This window comes from Rutidosis leptorrhynchoides, chromosome 2 (assembly GCF_046630445.1).
Source record: "Rutidosis leptorrhynchoides isolate AG116_Rl617_1_P2 chromosome 2, CSIRO_AGI_Rlap_v1, whole genome shotgun sequence".
NCBI lineage: Eukaryota > Viridiplantae > Streptophyta > Magnoliopsida > Asterales > Asteraceae > Rutidosis > Rutidosis leptorrhynchoides.
The window spans coordinates 426,203,740-426,227,176 of NC_092334.1; the positions used below are offsets into that span (position 1 = coordinate 426,203,740).

A 23,437-nucleotide genomic window follows, 5' to 3' on the forward strand; every position below is an offset into this window, starting at 1 on the left:
TACGAAAGAAATCTTCCGCTGTGCATTTGCTCATATTACATGGAGTCGTTTATGGCATATAGAGGTCAGAACCTCGCAATGGGACCAACTGTTGAAGACTTCGTCCAAATAGATTAGGACGGGGCGTTTCAGTTGGGTAACTCACATGGGCTACTAAGAGCTGATCATTGGAGTGTATATACCAATAGTAAATACATTTAGAAGCTAGGTATTGTACGAGTACGAATACGGGTGCATACGAGTAGAATTGTTGATGAAAATGAATGAGGATGTAATTGTAAGAATTTTTGTTAAGTACAAGTACATTGATAAGTGTCTTGAAGGCTTTCAAAATTATATGAATACATATTAAAACACTGCATGTATATACATTTTAACTGAATCATTAAGTCATCGTTAGTCGTTACATGTAAGTGTTGTTTTGAAACCTTTAGGTTAACGATCATGTTAAATGTTGTTAACCCATTGGTTATTATATGTAAATAGTTGTTAAATTATTACATTATCATGATATCATAATGTATTAATATATCTTAATATGATATATATACAATTAAATGTCGTTACAACGATAATCGTTACATATATGCGTCGTTTCAAAATCCTTAAGTTAGTAGTCTTGTTTTTACATATGTAGTTCATTGTTAATATACTTAATGATATGTTAACTATATCATAATATCATGTTAACTATATATATCCATATATATGACATCATATAATTTTTACAAGTTTTAACGTTCGTGAATCACCGGTCAACTTGGGTGGTCAATTGTCTATATGAAACCTATTTCAATTAATCAAGTCTTAAAAAGTTTAATTGCTTAACATGTTGGAAACACTTAATCATGTAAATATCAATTTCATTTAATATATATAAACATGGAAAAGTTTGGGTCACTACACCTGAAGCCGTTTGCAATTTCAAAATCCATTTCAACTCATTCAAAAGCTATTTTTGCCATTTTTCGAATTTACCCAAATGCATGAAATGCAACTATATGCAAATGAAAACTATGAAAAACATAATATCATACAAGTCTAAATGAAATGCATTCCTAAATACACAATTATACACAAACGTGATTGTTTTGATCACGGGTCTATCACTTGACCCGTTTTAGCACAAATGTGTCATTTTAGGTAGAGCTTGATGTGAACAAGCTCGATAGCATTGATGTCATCTCTATAAACCTTCAATCTATGACCGTTAACCTTAAAAGTGTTCCCATTCCCATATAACTCCACATAACCCGTAGGATAAGCTTTCTTAACAATGTATGGACCCGTCCATCTAGATTTCAACTTACCGGGTGAAAACTTAAAGTGGGAGTTGTAAACTAAGACCTTATCGTTGGGATTAAATTCTTTGGGACCTTTGAGTCTAGCATCGTGCCAACGCTTAGTCTTCTCTTTATATACTAAAGAGTTGTCATATGCCTCTAACCTAAGCTCCTCTAATTCATGCAATTGTGTCACCCGTTTTTCCTTAGTTTTTTCTAGGTCTAGGTTTATCTCCTTAATTGCCCAAAATGCCTTGTGTTCAACCTCAACTGGAATATGACATGCCTTCCCATACACTAGATGAAAAGGTGTAGTTCCTATGGGTGTCATGTAAGCGGTTCTAAATGCCCATAATGCTTCAGCTAGTTTAGTTGACCAAATCTTAGGGTTATTACTAACCGCCTTCTCCAAAATTCTTTTTACGGCCCTATTAGTATTCTCAACTTGACCGCTAGTTTGGGGGTGGTAAGGGGTCTAAAAACGATGGTTTACACCATATTTTTCCATGATCTCTCCATAAGACTATTAGCAAAATGTGTCCCTCGATCCGAGATCAATGCTTTCGGTACACCAAACCTAGCAAACAACCCTTTTAAAAACATAACAACTACTCTCGCATCATTTGTTGGCAAGGCTTTAGCCTTGGCCCATTTCGAGACATAATCTACTGCCACCAAAATATAAACACACTTATTCGAGTTCAGGAATGGTCCCCTGAAATATAAACCCCATACGTCAAACACCTCGCATATTTGAATGCCGGTTTGGGGCATCTCATCCCTTTTGGAGATGGATCCCGACCTTTGGCATGAATCACATCGCTTAACTAAATCGTGTGCATCTTTGAAGATAGTGGGCCAATAAAACCCCGAATCGAAAACCTTTTTCGCGGTGTGATTTGGACCAAAGTGGACCCCCGTTGGTCCGTTATGACAACTTCTTAAAATATCCCGGGCCTCTTGCCCATAAACGCATCTCCTAATCACTTGATCCGCCCCAATGCGGAACAAGTGTGGGTCATCCCAGAAATAATATCATAAATCGTTGAAAAAAATTTCTTTTGTTGGTAGGACAAACCTTTTCATAAAATATTTGACGCCAAGTAATTTGCATAGTAGGTAAACCATGAGACTTCATCAATTAGGTCGATTCTCATTAAGTGTTCATCCAGGAATGTGTCCCTAATTTTGGTCTCATCTAAAGGTTGGAGTCCCGGGTTGTCTAATCACGACAAATGATCGGCTGCCACATTTTCGGCTCCCTTTTTATCCCTAATTTCTATATCAAACTCTTTCAAAAGTAGCACCCAACGAATCAAACGATGCATTGCATCTTGCTTTTGAAAAAGGTACTTTAGTGCGGAGTGATCCGTGTAGACGGTTGTCTTTGAAAGTACAAGATAAGATCGAAACTTATCAAAAGCAAATACTACCGCAAGAAGCTCTTTCTCGATAGTGGTGTAGTTCAATTGGGCCCCATTTAGGGTTTTGCTTGCATAGTAAATCGGTCTAAAGTGTTGGTCAACTCTTTGACCAAGAACCTCACCTAGTGCATAATCGCTCGCATCACACATCAATTCAAAGTCTTTGTTCCAATCGGGATCGATAAGAATAGGTGGGTTAACTAACTTTTCCTTTAACAAATTGAATGCGTCGATGCATTCATCATCAAACAAAAAAGGTTGGTCCTTTTCTAACAATTTGGTCATAGGGTGGGCGATTTTTGAAAAATCTTTTATGAATCATCTATAAAACCCCGCATGCCCAAGAAAACTTCGGATGGGTTTTACATTCGATGGTCTAGGTAAGTCTTTTATCACACTAATTTTAGCCTTATCAACCTCAATTCCTGCGTTAGAAATTTTATGTCCCAAAACTATCCCCTCGTTAACCATGAAGTGGAATTTTTCCCAATTAAGAACCAAATTTGCATTTTCACAACGTGTTAACATTTTATCAAGATTTTTAAGACAATGGTCGAATGAATCTCCGAATACCGAAAAATCATCCATGAAAATCTCCATAGTATCCTCAACCATATCCGAAAAAATACCAAGCATACATCATTGGAATGTCCCCGGTGCATTGCATAGCCCAAAAGGCATCTTCCGATATGCAAATGTACTATAGGGACATGTAAAGGTCATCTTTTCTTGATCCTCGGGGTCTATCGAGATTTGGAAGTATCCCGAAAACCCGTCAAGAAAGCAATATAATTCTCTCCTGCTCAAATGTTCAATCATTTGATCGATGTAGGGGAGTGGGAAATGGACTTTTCGTGTTGCGTCATTTAGACATCTATAGTTAATGCATACGCGCCATCCCATGATGGTTTGGGTTGGGACAAGCTCATTTTGGTCATTTAAGATCACCGTGGTCCTGTAAAGACCCGTCCTAATCCATAAGAACGAATACAGTAACATATGATTACATCGCGAGGTATTTGACCTCTATATGATACATTTTACAAACATTGCATTCGTTTTAAAAGACAAACTTTCATTACATCGAAAGTTGATAGGCATGTATACCATTTCATAATATCCATCTATAAATGATCTAATCTGTCATTTACTTAATCATAATATTTACTGAACTCAACGACTCGAATGCAACGTCTTTCGAAATATGCCATGAATGACTCCAAGTAATATCCTTAAAATGAGCTAATGCACAGCGGAAGATTTCTTTCATACCTATGAATAAACATGCTTTCAAGTGTCAGCCAAAAGGTTGGTGAGTTCATTAGTTTATCATAATCAAACATTATCATCATTTTAATAGACCACAAGATTTTCATTTTCATTTCTCATAAATATATGTCCCATGCATAGAGACAAAAATCATTCATATGGATTAAACACCTGGTAACCGACATTAACAAGATGCATATAGAATATCTCCATTATTCCGGGACACCCATCGGACATGATAAAATCGAAGTACTAAAGCATTCCAAATTCCAAAATGGGGCTTGTTGGGCCCGATAGATCTATCTTTAGGATTCGCGTCAATTAGGGGGTCTGTTCCCTAATTCTTAGGCTACCAAGCTAAAAAGGGGCATATTCGGCTTCGATCCATTCAACCATATAATGTAGTTTCGATTACTTGTGTCTATTTCGTAAAACATTTATAAAAGCGCATGTATTCTCAGTCCCAAAAATATATATATTGCAAAAGCATTTAAAAAGGGAGCAAATGAAACTCACTCTACAATATTTTGTAGTAAAAATATTCATACGACGAAACTGAACTATGCAGGGTTGGCCTTGGATTCACGAACCTATATCATTCGTATATATATTAAAACATATACTTGTAATCGAACAAATATATATATTTATTGGTGATGTAATTATTTATGTTAATAATTTATATTCAAAAACATTAAATTTTGTTATGTTATACTGTTTTTATATTTATATATATAACATTTGTTTGTTAAAATTAGTAATTATAATAATACCAAAATGTTATTTGTAATGGTAAAAATGATAATAATGATATTACTTAATTTTACTAATAAAATAATTTTGTTAATAATAATATTGATGATAGTTTTTAATTATAAATTTCATAATGATAATATCAGTAGTTTTTGATAAAATGAATAATTTAGTAATAATGGTAGTGAAAATAATAATTTTTGATATTAGCACATAATACTTAATAATAATAATTATGACCATCTTATTACTAATGGTAATCTTAATAATAATATTTTTATTTATAATAATAATAATTCCTAAATATTTCTAATACTAATATTAATGACAATAGTAATAATTTTAAAAATAACACTTTTATTATTAATGCTAATAATTATAATACCAGTAATAATAACAGTAATAATAATAATCATAATAATAATGTTAATAATAATATTACTTATCATAATAATAACAATAATAATAATAATAATAATAATAATAATTAGTATTAACAATAATAATAACAATAATAATAATAATAATGGAAATGGAAAAAAAAATGTATACCCTCTTAAAAAGAAATGCTCCAGACGGGACTCGAACCCGAGACCTCTCAATTAAACACAAACAACATCAAACCATTGCTCTATCCGATTCTTTCTGAATTAATTCCCACTTGTAGTTATTTTAACTTATCATTCACGGTTAACATCACCACATAATTATCTCTATCATTATCGATATCATGCTACCATCATCATACTCTTAATCATATTAATCATATATCACGATCAAACAATTTTAGTCCAATCGATAACCATTTATATCTCGGCCCAAAAATACCAATAGAGATACGGCCCAAGCTGCATCAAAATCCAATCTAACTAGAAGCCCAATCATCTCCCTAAGCCCAAAAAGCAGTCCACAACTTTAGTCCATTATCCTAACCCGGCCAAAGAACTAGTCGTGCTTTTCCTTTATTATATTTTCTAATACACTTCAGTAGCCTAAAACAGGATATTATAACCTTATCATCTTTATTTGCGTGTCACTATCATATATCTATCAATATCAAGCTATCATCGATCGTGTAATATCTTTGTTTTAACAACTATATAACGTAATTTACAGCAACAGCATGAATTCAAGTAACAAGATTTTCACAAGGGCTATTCAACTGGAATTGAAACAGGAGGTATATTGAGTGAATAAAATAACACAAGTGGGTTATCTATTTGAGTAAAATGTCGGCCACAATGTGCTGTTTGTTCCACTAGTATGTGATAAAGTGCTATCTATAGGCTTAATATCCTAGTTACCAAAATTATAATACTATAAAACTGTGAACCTATCATATCCTTTTCATTGTTAGTGTTTAAAGTTTGTGGATTGTGGGTTTTGAGTTTGAACAGCAAAACAGAATTAAAGATAGGAGTATTTTCGTGTACCGTTCATCCTCTTCCTCTTGTTCTTGTCACCTTAACAGAAATAGAAAACAGAAAATAGAATGTAGCAAACATTAGTGACGGTTGTGATTTAAAAGGTGGTGTTTATGGGTTTACAAAGAAGAATAAAGGTTAAGTGGTTCTTGGTGATTCACGGGCATGAGGAAAATAGAGAGAGAGGATGAGAGAGAGTGGTAATGATGGTGGTTATGGTTGTTCATGATGGAGGTTACGAAGTGATTGATGGTGGTGAATGACAGTTTGAAAGGAAAACAGAAATTAGATAGTTGATGATGGTGGTTGTTCATGGTGTTTGTTCAACGAGGAAGAAACGGAAATGATAATTAAAGTAGAGCATGGGAGATTCTTGGTGATGATATGATTGTCGTGAAGGTGGTGCTGCAAAAGAAACAACGAATAAAATACGTCGAATGATTTCAAGGACGGTTTAACATGAAGCAGATGATGAAGAGGGTGGTGTTTCCCCGTGATGGTGGCAGCTGTGGAGGTGGTGATTCACTATGGTAGTGTTGGGTTTTTGCAGTAAAGGAGAAACAGATAGATAGATTGAAGCAGAAAGAGTAGTAGTGTGGTGGTCCGATGAGGTAGTGGAGGTAGAGATTGGTGGGGTTTGTGTGGGTGAACCGAGAATACATGAAAACAGAAGTAATCGATGATTTATGTTTCAAGTTCACATTATATATATGTATATTCTATATTATATCATATTGTTATTGTTATGGGATTAAAGAACAAAAGGAAACAGTAACACAGTAATATTCGTTTTGATAATTCCATTCACGGGTAGCCATTTGATTATGAAATGATATAATATAATAATAATAATAATAATAATAATAATAATAATAATAATAATAATAATAATAATAATAATAATAATAATAATAATAATAATAATAATAATAATAATAATAATAATAATAATAATAATAATAATAATAATAATAATAATAATAATAATAATAATAATAATAATAATAATAATATATAATAATAATAATAAACGTGTGAATTAGAATTAGCATAATCTATCGACAATTTGATGGAGTGCTATCTCGTGCTCCATTGATTTTCAGTGGCGAATAAAAGTCTTCAAAAAATCCCATATTTTTAATTTAACTATTTTTATTTATTTTGGTCATTATGGTATAAAATCCGATCCTTAATTTGTTAAATAAAAATTACATCAACTGTCCCTCCCAATTCTGGGTAAAATATAAAAAGTGTTAAAATTTAATAACTAGATACTAAATACATTTTTAGTAAGCCTAAAATTTATAAAACTCATTTTCGAGTCACCGTTTACTTTAAAATCATATAAGTTTGAAATTAACTTGCTTAATATCAATCAGAACATCAAACGAGTATTACAACCATTTAATATTTATTTTTAATATACTTTATATATAGAGATATATTTTAAATAATAATTATTATAATATCCTATTTTTATTTTATTTTACATAATTAAATTTTAATAGCAATAACATATAATATTTCAAATTATACTTTCAATTACCATATATATATATATATATATATATATATATATATATATATATATATATATATATATATATATATATATATATATATATATATATACACACACACACACACACATATCTATTTACAATTAATTGTTCGTGAATCGTCGAAACTGGTCGAAGGTAATTGAATATATGAAACAGTTCCAAAAATTTTGAGACTCAATATTACAGACTTTGCTTATCGTGTCGAAAACATATAAAGATTAAGTTTAAATTTGGTCAGAAATTTCCGGGTCGTCACAGGTCCCACCCTTTTTAGGCACCACTTGGACGGGACTCACCCATGGCGAGTCAGATATTAGATAAATAAGCCCCACGTCCAAAAGTTTGATCACTTCCTTCTTGATAACCTCTTTCATGTTTGGGTTAAGTCTTCGTTGTCGTTGGACAACCGGTTTATAGTTCTCCTCCATGAGGATTTTGTGTGTGCAATATGCTGGATTAATCCCCGAGATGTCCGTGGTTTTCCATGCTATGGCCTTATGGTGGGACTTAAGTAATGAGACAAGTCGGGTCTTTTGGTCTTGGGTGAGTTTCGAAGAAATAATCACCAGAAGATGGTTTTCTTCCTTAAGATATGCGTATTCAAGATGTTCGGGGAATTCTTTAAGCTCAAGAGTCGGAGGCTCCTCCCATAAAGATTTGATTCGGAATCTATCTTCATGAGGGATTGACTCAAATGACTCTTCCCGAATGGTCTCATCTTTACTTTCAAAATCATCAACATTAACATTCATTAGTTCCTTAAAATCGGCCTCTAAATCCACAATCTCGTTATACAAGTTCGGTCGAACTATGAAGTATCAACCTTTAAAAGTTTTTCAAGTTCATCATTCACATAAAGGTCAATATGGTCAAAGACATAGCACTCATAATCATCGGTGTTACTCGGTTGCTTCATAGCTTCCCGGATATTGATGGTCACACGCTCTTCGCCAACTCCAATGCTAAGTTGGTTGCGTTGTACTAAGATGATGGTGTCGGCGGTCACCAAAAATGGTCTACCTAAGATGAGGGGGACTTGAAGGTCTTCCTTCATCTCTATGATAACAAAATCGACCGGGAACACCAAGGTGTCAATGCTAACCATGATGTCCTCGGCGATGCCAATAGCGGTATTAAATGAATGGTTGGCCAATCTTATCTTAATTCGAGTTGGTTTAAGAGGTCCAAGACCAAGCCTCTCGTAAAGTGAATGTGGCGTTAGGTTAATGCTTGCACCCAAGTCGGCTAGTGCATTGAACAATTCTGATTCACCGAACTTACAAGTGAAAACAAATTTTCCCAGATCTCCTAACTTCTTAGGAATCCTTGGCCTTGATGCAAGAATCTTGTTGCACTCCTCTTCGATAAAGAAAGATGTTTCGTCATGATATTTACCCTTTTGAGATATTAGCTCCTTGATGAACTGACTGTAATTCCGCATTCCTTTAAGTACATCGGTAATAGGTAGGTTAACCGAGACGTTTTTCATCACATCTTGAAACTTTTTGTATTGATCCGCCAACTTGTCCTTCCTTAAAGCTTTTGGATATGGCACCGGTCTTGTAATCCTTGAAGATTCATCACCCTTTTTCTTTCCTGATTAATCATTACCTGTACCTTCGGTTGAGTTGACCTTTTCTTTACCCCTCTCCTTACTAACCCCGGTATCCTCTTCAATAAAACTTGGTAGTGGTTCATGGGTTATAAAGGATTGTGGTTGAGGGTCTTCGACCCCTTTAGTGGTTAAACCGCTTCGAGTGGTTATGGCGTTGACATTTTCATTTTGGTTTAGGTTATTAGGGTTTTGGTTGGTGCTTTTGATAGGAATCACTCTTGAGTTGTTGTGTTGTTGGTTTTGATTGTGTTGACGGTTAGTGTTGTAATTGTTAATCGGGTTAATTTGAGGTGTTTGAAGGTAAAGTTCCTTGTGGTCTTTCGGCAACTTGGGTTGAAAGTCGACCAACGGCACTCTCAAGGTTTTTGGAATGAGGCTTGTTGGTTTCGGATTTGTTGCTTTAAGAATTCATTCTCTTTCATTAGAAAAGCTTCGGTTGATTCTACCTTCTTGATGTAGTTTTGCATGATTTCTTCTAAGCTCTTGGAAGGTTGGGATTGTTGGTTGTTTTTTTGAGGTTGTTGATTGTAACCTTGGTTATTTTATGATTGACTATAACATTGGTTGTTTTGATAATTTGAATTGCTTGATTGTTGTAAGGTTGGTTATTGTAAGGTTGTTGAAGCGACCCGTCCTAATCCATAAGGACGAATACAATAACATATGGTAGATTGCGAGGTATTTGACCTATATATGATATATTTTACAAACATTGCATTCGTTTTTAAAAGACAACTTTCATTACAACAATAGTTGACAAAATGCATACCATTCCCCAATATATCCAAACTATAAATGACTTAGTAATAATCTTGATGACTTCAACGACTCGAATGCAACGTCTTTTGAAATATGCCATGAATGACCCTAAGTAATATCTTTAAAATGAGAAAATGCACATCGGAAGGTTTCTTTAATACTTGAGAATAAACAAGCTTAAAAGTGTTAACCAAAAGGTTGGTAAGTTTATTAGTTTATCATAATCCATCATTCCATAGTTTTAATAGACCACAAGATTTCATTTTCATAGTTAACTGCAGGAACACTCATCTGCAAAAATCATTCATATGGTGAACACCTGCTAACCGACGTTAACAAAATGCATCTAGAATATCCCAAAATATACAGGTACACTCATCTGTATATAAAAATCGAAGTACTAAAGCATCCATAACCTGGATGGGACGTGTCAAAGGCCATAGATCTATCTTTAGGATTCGCGTCAATTTGGGGGTCTGTTCCCAAATTCTTAGGCTACCAAGCTAAAAAGGGTGATATCCGGTATAATAATTCAACCATAGAATGTAGTTTCAAGTACTTGTGTCTATTTCGTAAAACATTTATAAAAGCAGCGCATGTATTCTCAGTCCCAAAATATATATTGTAAAAGCATTTAAAAAGGGAGCAAATGAAACTTACAACACTGTATTTCGTAGTAATAATGCAAATGACATCACTGAACAAGTGCATGGTTGGCCTCGGATTCACGAACCTATATTAAGTATATATATATATATATATATATATATATATATATAATGGTCAATATTTGTCTAACAATTTAGGTCAAGTCGTAGTGTATCACAATCCTAATGCTCGAGATCAATATGTAAAAGTCAATAAAAGTCAACTTGTCCTAAAAGACTTCCAAAATCTATACATGTTTATTATATAATTTAAATAGGGTCGTTTTATATATTTAAATATATTTATCAAATTTTATTAGAGTAAATAATACGAGTCATTTATTAATAAAAAATTTATATTAAAATTTATATATGATAAAAAATATACTTTTATATATCTTTAGTAATAAAGTTTATAAAGAACTTAATATCGTAAAAAAATATAGTATTATGTATTATTAATGTAATTATATTACGTGTGGTAAAAATATCTTTGTGTTACATATTTATTTAGTAAAATAATATTGATAATAATAATAGTAAAAGTTGTATTATTTTGTAATAATAATAATTATTATTATTATCTTACTAATAATAATAACAATATTTATTTACTAATGATGATATTAATTATAATAAAATGATAATTCTAATCATGATAATTTTAATAACAATACTTTTTAATATTAACTGTAATAATAATATTTTTATATAAAAATAATAATTCTATTCAAAATGATAATTTTTAATAATAATAACACTAAAATAATAATAATGATATTTTATAATAACAATGATATTTCTATTAAAAATGATAATTTTAATAAAAGTGATAGTTTTAATATTAATGATACTTTTAATAATAATAATAATAATAATAATAATAATAATAATAATAATAATAATAATAATAATAATTATAAAAATAATAAAAATGATATTTTTATTTAAATCAATATTTTACAATATTTTAATTTCATCATGATACTTATACTCATTATTTCCTAATTGATTTGATTAATAACTTAGTCTTCTTTTATATCGCGTTAAATAATAATGATAATAATAATAATAATAATCATAATAATTAGATGACACTAATATTAATTTTAATGATAATGATACAAATAATTATAATTATAATAATACTAATGATAATAATGTTAATAATATTATTAATAATAATAATAATAATAATAATAATAATAATAATAATAATAATAATAATAATAATAATAATAATAATAATAATAATAATAATAATAATTATAACATTAAAAATAACCTTAGTGATAACAACGATAGTATTAAGAATAATAATAACAAATTTTTAATGATAATACTTATATTAATAACGATAATGATGATAATAATAATAATAATAATAATAATAATAATAATAATAATAATAATAATAATAATAATAATAATAATAATAATAATAATAATAATAATAATAATAATAATTAGATAATAATAGTAACGACGATAATAACGACAATAGTAATAATAATCATTTTTAATAATAATATAAAAATTAATGATAATTCAGTTGGTCATATCTTTTAATCCGTTCATCGAAACCACACGACTTCTAAATCAAAAGTTATTAATTTTTCGACAGCTTTTCAACGACATGCATATCATATACCTTAACTCAGTAGCATATGTATTAAATTCGTGATTCATCCAATACTGTCTAACGATGAAATTAAATATACAAACATGCATAATCATATCTATTCGAGCACTAGTTAGGGATACACTTTTAATATTTAAAAGATAAGATATGAATGCTCACGTATCAATATTGAGATTCAATATTGCAGGAAAGTACGTAGACGCGACGGAGATGATAAACACTAGTTTGGTCTCACGAACAAAACCCATGAATCATACTCATAACCTCCATAGCTATAACCCATAATTTTCTTAGCTCTATCCCACTCGAAAACTAATTTTTTAAACATGTAAGCAGAACCTCGTCGTAATATTTTATAATATTAATACTAAAACTACCTATAATAATATTAAGATTAATAATAATAATTATTATATATAATAAATTAAATATGGAGTATTATAGATATCAGAGAGAGATAGAGAGTTTTTGAGAAGTGAATGAATTCGGCAGAGATGAATCGAGCTTTATACAACATTTCCTAATTTCTCTCCTCATGCGATCGCATGGCTTGGGAGAGTAAATCTCATGCAATCGCATGAGGTTCTTCTCCAGCTCATCATTGATCAATCACAGCTGCCGACACTTATTTAATATTAATATTTAATATATATAATTAATTAATATAATTATATATATAATATTATATTCACGAGCATGGTTGACTTGTAACGTTAGTTCTGATGACTCGTACGTTATCCCTTAACTAAAGTCCCGATTTCAGTTTTTCAAAAGAGTTTTCGTACGCTAAGAAAACTAGCATTTTACGTTACGCGACGTGTACGTTTATCAATAATTAGACTTAATCATTGATAGACTATATTACCCAAAGTATAGCTTTTACAATTAAGTGTTGTGGTCATTTACTTTTATAAATCAATGTCTCGTTGTTTATCAAAGTATTATTTTAAATCAAAACATTTTATATCTAGTTAATATTATATTTAAATTATATATAATTGAAATATTTAAATAATAATATAATATTTAGTTTTTCAAAATTAATTATATTTCAAAGTTCATTTTTGAATCATTTAGATAATAGAAAATATTACGTCGTATCACATTTACGTTTTTGAAACACAATTTATATATTTGTAATTTATAATATAAGCTTTAATTAAATTCTTTAAAATTCATATACAAATTATCTTATAAAACGTCTTGGTTCTTTTTAAACTGAAATGTTTTTGTATAATTAAATCAAATATGATAACTTTGTTTTCTAAAACTAAATATATATAAAAATCATTTTACTAAAAAGTTAAAATAATGAAATCGTTATATCATAAAATGTTTTAGAAAAGTAAAATTATATATACACATAGTAGGTTTCAAGTTTCTAGATTACAGTTTGTTGATGAAGTGTGAGATAAAGTCCAAAGGTTAAATGAACGTATGAAATTATTTTAAGGTAAAACGTCGATACCTATTTTCTAAGTTATCTATATTCCACAATTTACTTTCACATTAATTAATATAAAAGTTAAATAGTTTATCTTATCAAGAGTCACGAGGCAATTATTGTAAAGCATAAATTGAAAATTAAACTGGAATTTTTCACTAACCCTTGTCTAGTTCCCGTTAATTGACATTTTATTCCAATTTGTAAAATCGCTTTACCAATTATTCCGAATTTCATTAAAAATGAAAGATTTCATAAATCAAAGTGGACCTCTCAACAGAGACACGTAAATCATGTCATAATGAATCTTGATAACTCAATCATTTGATATCATCTATTAATTCCATTGATAAACATATTGAAACAAATATGTTCATGTAAAGTATTATACGTTTAATACTTTGTTAACATTCTCAAGTTATAATATATATACAAATATATAATCATATCCATTTATATAATGATTCGTGAATCGTCAAAATTTGGTCGAGGTTAAATGAATGTATGAACATAGTTTAAAATTTTTGAGATTCAACTTAACAAACTTTGCTTATCGTGTCGGAATCATATAAAGATAAAGTTTAAATTTGGTTGGAAATTTTCGGGTCGTCACAGTACCTACCCGTTAAAGAAATTCCGTCCCTGAAATTTGATCGAGGTCGTAATGGATAACAATAAGAATGATTTCATGACGAATATCAGTTGATAAATAGAATTTTATCATCATTGAACAATTTGCTTATGTAAAGAGTATGAGTGAAGCTATCACAAAAGAGTGAAGTGAGTAAATATAGGTTCGTCTTAACCGGTGATGTAGTCACAGTTGATTTTCAGAAATTTAAGGGATTTTTAGTGGAAATCTTCGTAATAAGATTTGGTTCTTCGAGAATTAAGGAAATTAGAATCCTCTTTGGTTAAATTCGATGATCTGTCTTGATTGCTCTGTCTGATACTTTACTATAAATCCACTCCCTTCATTCCCTTATTTTCACAGCTCATACTTTCTATTCTTTCTCCCTCACTTTATACGTTAAAGCATTTGTCATTATGCTCCATCAAGTTCTGATTCTTGATATACTCCTAACTTTCATATCTGTCATTCTTCTTTTTCATCTACCGCCGGAAAAATCTATTCACTTCTACTATACTCTTGGTTTTATAGTGTTTTTAGTTCTCCCGTGTCTTTATTTTGATATACGCATTGATATACACGGTTTGTAATTTCTGGGTTGTTGTTGGGTTTTATATCTTTCCTTATGTTTCGATGTCTCTGCTTCCGTGTTTCTATAATCATTGACACCTACGATTAATGCTCTCTTCTATTTGATGTGATTTATACTCCCAATTATATTTTGAAGCTTCATTCTATCATTTTCTCTCTTTGCCATTAAGTACCGCAAGTAATGGTCCAGAATTCGTAGGTATGGATTTTGAAATGAATATAGTTAATGTTCTAAGAAGGAAATTGTGATGGCACGATCTTGATTTGTCAAATTACCAGAATATCCAGAAAAATAGAACTATCAAGAAGATATGTTTGGAGATTTGTAAGAGTCCTGTAACATGGCACATGATGACGTTATGGTCTGTGAATCATCATGTTTCATTAGAAACTCAGCATGACCTACTGTAATATAATCACGTTGATCAAGTGTCATTATATTATACTAACTCATGCTTCAGTTCCCAACACTACTTCAAAAACATCCATAATTTAAACTCGAAGGTTTACAGAATATAGAAACTAAACAGTTTCCTTTATGATGTAATACGGATAGCGTAAAGAGATAAATAATCTCGGACAATGATGGTTATGATGGTATCTTCAGAAATATCGAGGATATTTATACTTAAAGATTCGATGATGTTTTAGAATTTTAAAATATCTGAAATCAAAGGATGATGCGGGAAATTTATCTGCGAAGGTTTAGAATTAGGAGTAAGATGTTTGATAATGATTTCAGCAGACACTGAATCATTTGGATTCTTTGAAGGTAGATTTCGTCCTTGTGATTTGTCCACAGCCTCCTTCATGGTTTGCTCAACCGTTTTTCAGCACCAAATTTTTCTCATTTTCTGAACTTTTTCAACACACTATTCTTTACCATCAAACTCTTCGACTGTTAAGGTCATTTATAGTTTTTGCTGCTTCATCAGTATTTTTCCAAAATTCGGAGAACTAGTTCGCAGTTTAGGTGTTGTTTTTTTTTTTTCAGAAACTTCACATTCAAGTATGTAAGTTTAGGAGATAGATGTTATATGTACACATATAACTGTTGGCGTAGACATGCTGCGAGATTTCAAAATACTGATTGCAAATTCCTGGTAATTGGCATGACAATTTTTGTTAAAAGATGCAGATGAGTAGATGATGAGGTTTCAATGAGTACATATAATAATTTTTTCGGAGAGGCTTATGCCAAAGAGTAACGAAGTTGCTGGTACATCTGCTGATAATGTGGTGGAATATAAAAGGTTCCCCGGTAATGATGGCGAAAAGACAACGTATATATCAAGGTTATAATAAGGCTAATCCGACTGGGAAGTCGAAGTTGACTTGCTGGAGCTGTGACAGAATTTGCTACTTTGAAAAAGGGATCGCAAAGTTATTTTTCATAATAAGTGCCAAAGGATCTGACGCAGATATGTGTTAAACTTTTACTTAGGTTCCAAGTATCCCCTAGGTGCATAACTGTGGATAACATGTGGTTGGATCATCCTCTCAATTGTTCCTTAGTTGAGGTGTTTTCAAGAAGGGTTTGAATGCAGGTTGTCGTCGTCAATATCCGTATGATGCAATCGTTGTGAATCTTGAATGATTCAAATACCTTCCTGCATTTTATGAATAAAAGTGATGTTCTAGCATAGTTTTGAAGTCAAAGTATAGCTTTAAAAGCTTTAGGGATCTAAGAGTGATGATATTGGTTATATTTTGACTTGGATTCTAATATGTTAAAATTAGAATATGTAATTGAATTTGAATGAGTATGGTTGTTTTGATATCTATGAAAGAACATATATCGTTGTGAAAGTAGTGAGTATAGTTGATGATTTGTTGAATCAGGATCGAAGAATGTAACATATTAATTGTGAATTTATATATCTTCCGGGTATTACCTACCCGTTAAAAGTTTCACAAGTAATATTTTGTACAAGAGAATTTTTATTACAGTCTTTATGAAAATATATATATGTATATTTTCTTCAGATGTAATACAGATTTAATGAGTTAATATAATATTGAACTCATTTAATTTACAGTTAGATTTATTATTGAGAAAACCCTAAAACTTTAGAATTTAAGTAACCTTCGCTGAGTATTTCTTTCATTTGAATGAAATTATGAATTACTACTTCATTATTCTTCTATTGATATTTCTTTGATGAATAATGTTGGTGCTCATGGAATTCTTATGAACTTCGCATGATGTAAATGATGTTCTCTAGAAAGTTTCGAGTACATCAAAAATGAAAGTGTAAAATCAAACACATGATTGAGTAATACACTTGGTTTATTATGAAATGGGATTCGTTAAGTTGGAGCGGAGATTGTAATTAACGATGGTTAAGTCTTTAACGAAGGATGTACATCATTTCATATTATGAATTAACTGAGTAGTATCTACCCTTATTCAATTCATACATAATAGCTTAGTACGAAAAGATATACTATGGTTTCCAAAATTTATATATATAAGATATACATATAAATTCATCAGTGGAAATGAGTTAATACTTTATAACTCGTTGATACATTATATCCGTTGATGATTGTGGTGTCAATATCGTTGATGGTTATGGAGCTGGCATAGCTTGTGGTGCTACATGTGTTGCTGGTGTTGGTGATACTGGTGGTACTACCGGTGGCGCTTGTATAACAAATCTATTTTGTAATGCACGCACCATTCCTGTCAGGGTTTTTATTCTCCCCTATATCATCTTTATCCATCCACTCATCTTGATTTATGGTTATGATTAGAATAAATAATCTCTAAAACTTTTAGAGATTACATAATCACCGTAGAATATTTCTCCAATGAAGTTATGAATCAATACTTCATCGTTTGTTGTTGTTGGTATTCCTTGATATCTACAGGGCGTAGGACGTTGATGCTCGTGGGACAGATTGTGAAGTTGAGGTTTGCAATGCGGTTATTGTTGGTGATGGTAATGGTACTGTTGGTGTTGTTGTCGGTGGTTGTGACGACCCGGAGATTTTCGACCAAATTTAAACTTAATCTTTATATGCTTCCGACACGACAAGCAAAGTCTGTAATCTTGAGTCTCAAAATTTTTGAACTATTATCATGTATGCAATTACCCTCGACTATTCCCGACGATTCACGAACCACTATCTGTAAATAAATACATATATATATATATATATGAAAAGTATATTGAATATATATATATATATATATATATATATATATATATATATATATATATATATATATATATATATATATATATATATATATATATATATATATATATATATATATATATATATATATGTGATTTAGAATTTATTTAATAAATGCTCGTAGCACTCGTTTGTCATCTTGATAGTTATTAATCAGGCTAAAAACGAACTTATGTGATTTTTAAAATAAACGGTGATCCGAAAATGAGTTCTATAAATTTTAGGCTTACTAAAAATGTATTTAGGATTTAATTATTAAATTTCAACACTTTTTATATTTTACATGAGATCGAGCATGGACAGTGAGTTACTTTTTATTTAATAGTTAATGATCGAATTTTATACCATGATGACTGAAATAAATAATTATAATTATCATAAAAATTTGGAATTCATCTGAGTACTTTTTATCCGCCACTGATTTATCAACGGAGTACGATAATCCAGTCCGTGAAAGGAATAGTAGACGATGGCTAAGAATTCACACGTTTATATTTTAAATTAAATTATAATTATTATTATATTATTATTACTATTGAAATTGAGAAATTTAGATTTAGATTCGATTGTAAATATCTCTTTATAGATACTGTTTCAACTATTTCCGTTTGGACATAATTGAATTAAGTTGTTTAGTGTCATTCTTAACTTTCTGATTTTTGATTTAGTATTATGCTTTTCACTTCATTTGCCAACTTGCATAGTGATTTATACGTTAATATTCTCATTTGATTATTATTATGATATTATTATTAATATTATATTATTTATATCCACCACCACTCATTCTTTATATATACCTACATATAGATATAGAGTTATCAACCATTACCTTAAATTCTCTCTGTTAACATACCCTATCACATTTCAACTTCTATGTTGATCGACCAAGATCAAAAATACTTGATTGTTTATGTTTCTATTCGAATAAACTGAACATCATCTTTCACCACCTTCAACAATCACAAACCACCATTTTCCATCAACAAATGCCACCCTAGCTTCACCATAACAAAACCATCGCCATCATTGTTATTGCAGCTGCTTCTATTTGAAACTCACTCAAGAATCACCATAACCACCATTGAATAACACATGTGTGCTGCTGCTCCCTTTTGTGTTCGTTCCTAAAACAGTAGCAATAATATTACGCGAGTGATAATGAAACCATCATCTTGAAAACCACTTTATGATTCCTGTCTCCTATTTCTTTGTAAACCCATAACCAAAAATCACTATCCCGGTTACACTACTATGATTTCTAGATCGACCATCACCTACAATCTGCCACCAACACCAAGAAGAACTACCTCTCTCTCTCTCTCTCTCTCTCTCTCTCATTCTTGCTCGAACTTCTTCTTCGTTTTTCTGTTTTGAACCACGATTACTAACCCTTCTCTTCGACAGTCAACCACCATCACCAGAGACACCACCACCTTGTAAACAAATAACCACCATTAAACAACCACAACTGCCACTATAAAACTCGAGGTATTCTACTATTAGTTACTTTCGTTTTCCTCTTCTATTGACACTCAAAACCCAGAACCACCTCTCACGTCACCTGTAGCTACTATACTTTTTCTGGTTCTTCCTCCAGTTTCGAATAAGCTCACAAAACTGAACAACCCATTTAAACCGTTCCTATACGTGCATTTTTTCTTCCTGTTTTCTATTTCCTTCGAATCACAGCTACAACTTATATTTCTTTTTTATTTATTTTATTTTTTATCTCTTTTCTATTTACAAAGAAAATGATGAGAAAAGTGATTGATAAATTAATAAGCTGTAAAGTTATCAAATGTTTGTCTCCCACTATGAAATTCCAAATGATATTTCTTTTAAACTGTCGAGCTGATTTGATGTTCACTTTCGAATCAAAAGAAAAATCCAAACTGTCATATTTCAATTTCTATTCTGGCCAATTTACCTTATAAACTTCACTTGGGCCGTGAGTTGACATGAGCTGAAAACTCAGATTAGTCATTGGGCCGAAGTATTTTTTTTCTCTATTGGGCCGTACTTCGTTTCTGTTGGGCTCTAAGTGGGCCGTAAACCTGGATTTCTACTTCTATGTTCTTGTACGTAGTGATAATGAAATATTAATAGGAAATGGCGATGATGATACAACAATAATGATGATATGCTCATGATTTTATGTAATGATGTTAGTATTAAGATAACAGTGTTAAATGGTGATGAATGACGAGTGAAAAGGGTGATATTGATCGTGATATTTAAAAGGTGATGGTGTTAGGATGAAAATGATACCTGTGATATTTGATGACGTTAAGTGAAGATGATGAAAGGATAATAAGATAATGATGATTTGGGTTAGGAAGTTAATTAATTGATGAAGAAGAAGAACATACAGTATTACGGGATAAATATATTTATGTGTTAGAAAATAACAGAAAAGTAAGAAGCGACGTAATGGTTTGTAGTGTTGGGGTTAAGCGAGAGGTCGCGGGTTCAAACCCGAACTTGGGCATTTTTTAAGGGCTACTTCTTTGAGGTAGTTACTTATTACTCATTATTATTATTATTATTATTATTATTATTATTATTATTATTATTATTATTATTATTATTATTATTATTATTATTATTATTATTATTATTATTATTATTATTATATTATTATTATTATTATTATTATTATTATTATTATTATTATTATTATTATTATCATCATTATGAATATTATTATTATTATAATTAGTATTATTATTATTATCATTAATATTAACATGATTTTTAAGAATATTATTATTATTAACATTAGTATTAGTATTATCATTAAGAATATTATTAGTAGTATCATTATTATTAAAATTATCATTATTATAATTAATATAATCATTATTATTATTATCATTATTATTATTATTAGTATTATTTTTATCATTATTTTTATTAGTATTATTAATATATCAAATAGAGATTTTCTATATAAAAATAAATATATTTAATTATGTTATTAATGAAACACATAATTTATTAAGATAATATTTATAATATATATAAATCTGTTCGATTACAATAAGAGGTGTTAATATATATACTTGATATAGGTTCGTGAATCCGAGGCTAACCTTGCATTGTTCAGTATCGTCGTATGAATATTTTTACTACAAAATATTGGATAGTGAGTTTCATTTGCTCCCTTTTTAAATGCTTTTGCAATATATATTTTTGGGACTGAGAATACATGCGCTACTTTTATAAATGTTTTACGAAATAGACACACGTAATCGAAACTACATTCTATGGTTGGATTATCGAATCGAATATGCCCCTTTTTAGTCTGGTAATCTAAGAATTAGGGAACAGAGGTAATCTAAGAATTAGGGAACAGACCCCCTAATTGACGTGAATCCTAAAGATAGATCTATCGGGCCCAACGAGCCCCATCCAAAGTACCAGATGCTTTAGTACTTCGAATTTATCATGTCCGAAGGTTGTCCCGAAATGATGGGGATATTCTATATGTATCTAGTTAAGGTCGATTACCAGGTGTTCACCATATGAATGATTTTTATCTCTATGCAGTTTGCGAAATGCCTGATATGAGAAGTATATTTATGGAAAAATAAAAATCTTGTGGTCTATTAAAATTATGGAAATTAATGATTATGATAAACTATTGAACTCACCAACCTTTTGGTTGACACTTGAAAGCATGTTTATTCTCAGGTATTAAAGAGATCTTCCACTGTGCATTTGCTCATTTTAAAGATATTACTTGGAGTCATTTATGATATATTTCAAAAGACGTTGCATTCAAGTCGTTGAGTTCATCAAGATTTTTATTAAGTCATTTATAGTTGGATATATTATGAAATGGTATGCATGCCTGTCAACTTTCGATGTAATGAAAGTTTATCTTTTAAAAACGAATGCAATGTTTGTAAAATGTATCATATAAAGGTCAAGTACCTCGCGATGTAACCAAATGTAATGTATTCGTCCAGATGGATTAGGACGGGTCTCTACAGTGGTATAGTTGGTGTTTGTGGGGTTTGTGATGCTTGTAAGTTCTGCATCATATTCTCCAAAGCCACCACTCTAGTACGAAGCTCGATGACTTCTTCTAGTACACCGAAATGATCGTTGGTTCGGACGAGCGGGTGAATAAGATCTAGAATTTGAGATAGTATATAATCGTGATGAGATACTCTGGAAATTCTAGATCTTATTCACCCGCTCGTTCGAATTTGAGATAGTATATAATCGTGAATAAGATCTAGAATTTGAGATAGTATATAATCGTGATGAGATACTCTAGAAATGAGAGAGAAAATGGTGTCTCGAACAGGTTCACCGGTAAGTGCTTTAGGTTCTTCGCCAAGAGGGCAATGTGGTAAATGGAAGGGATCACCTTCTTCTTGTGTCCAATGATTAAGTAGGTTACGAACCCATCCCCAATTCATCCTGAATAGATGATGGCTTATTGGTTGATCCATTCCGGTCACACTGCTTTCGGAGCCCGAGTGAAACTCCATATCAGAATAGCTGTCGAAATCCGAGGAACTGGAACTGGTTGTAGGATCCATCTCGTACAGAGTAGGGAGATGATTTTTTGATATGAGGAAGATTATAAGACTTAGATTTGGTATTGTTTAATACATAAATTACATGTGTATATATAATACCAAAATCCCATAAATTATGGAGGAATCTTTGAAATATGTCAGGGAAAGTTTACAGTAACAGATACGTTAAGATATGAATTAGCAGATATGCTAAGATATGAATTTTGTCTATACACTATTTATGCAATCAATGCAGTAAGATGTGTCTAGACTAAGAATGATAAGCATGTAATTTCCGAAAAAGATGATAAGCAAAAGTTTTTGACATGCAGCTAAGGTCGAAGTCCAGACTCGTTAATGCATCTTAATATCTATCAGTTAGACACACTAATGCAAGACCTGGTTCACTAAGACCACCACTCTGATACCACATGAAGTGACCCGTCCTAATCTATAAGAACGAATACAATAACATATGGTACATTGCGAGGTATTTGACCTCTATATGATACATTTTACAAACATTGCATTCGTTTTTAAAAGACAACTTTCATTACAACAATAGTTGACAAAATGCATACCATTTCCCAATATATCCAAACTATAAATGACTTAGTAATAATCTTTATGACTTCAACGACTCGAATGCAACGT

The 23,437-nt window shown here is 30.8% G+C and overlaps 2 protein-coding genes across 2 annotated transcripts; both read right to left on the reverse strand.

Moving 5' to 3' along the window:
- Positions 1-1,134: 1,134 nt before the first annotated feature.
- LOC139889206 (uncharacterized) lies at positions 1,135-2,992 on the reverse strand. The gene is made up of 3 exons (XM_071872170.1): positions 2,514-2,992; positions 1,777-1,998; positions 1,135-1,735 (listed from the first exon to the last, which is right to left on the reverse strand). Exons 1-3 carry the CDS (start codon positions 2,990-2,992, stop codon positions 1,135-1,137), a joined length of 1,302 nt encoding a protein of 433 aa, XP_071728271.1.
- Positions 2,993-8,523: 5,531 nt separating this feature from the next.
- On the reverse strand, positions 8,524-9,156 carry LOC139889207 (uncharacterized). Its single transcript, XM_071872171.1, has one exon. The coding sequence runs from the start codon at positions 9,154-9,156 to the stop codon at positions 8,524-8,526; it is 633 nt and encodes a 210-aa protein (XP_071728272.1).
- Positions 9,157-23,437: the final 14,281 nt, after the last annotated feature.

Bases quoted from the DNA above. Each gene is read 5' to 3' on its own strand.
- LOC139889206 (XM_071872170.1), bottom strand. From the start codon at position 2,992: ATGACCAAATTGTTAGAAAAGGACCAACCTTTTTTGTTTGATGATGAA. The intron at 1,999-2,513 runs GTGATTAGACAA...TTTATATTTCAG, and splicing joins GTGGCAGCCGATCATTTGTC to GGGACCATTCCTGAACTCGA. The intron at 1,736-1,776 runs GTAAACCATCGT...CCCCCAAACTAG, and splicing joins AGATCATGGAAAAATATGGT to CGGTCAAGTTGAGAATACTA.
- LOC139889207 (XM_071872171.1), bottom strand. From the start codon at position 9,156: ATGCGGAATTACAGTCAGTTCATCAAGGAGCTAATATCTCAAAAGGGT.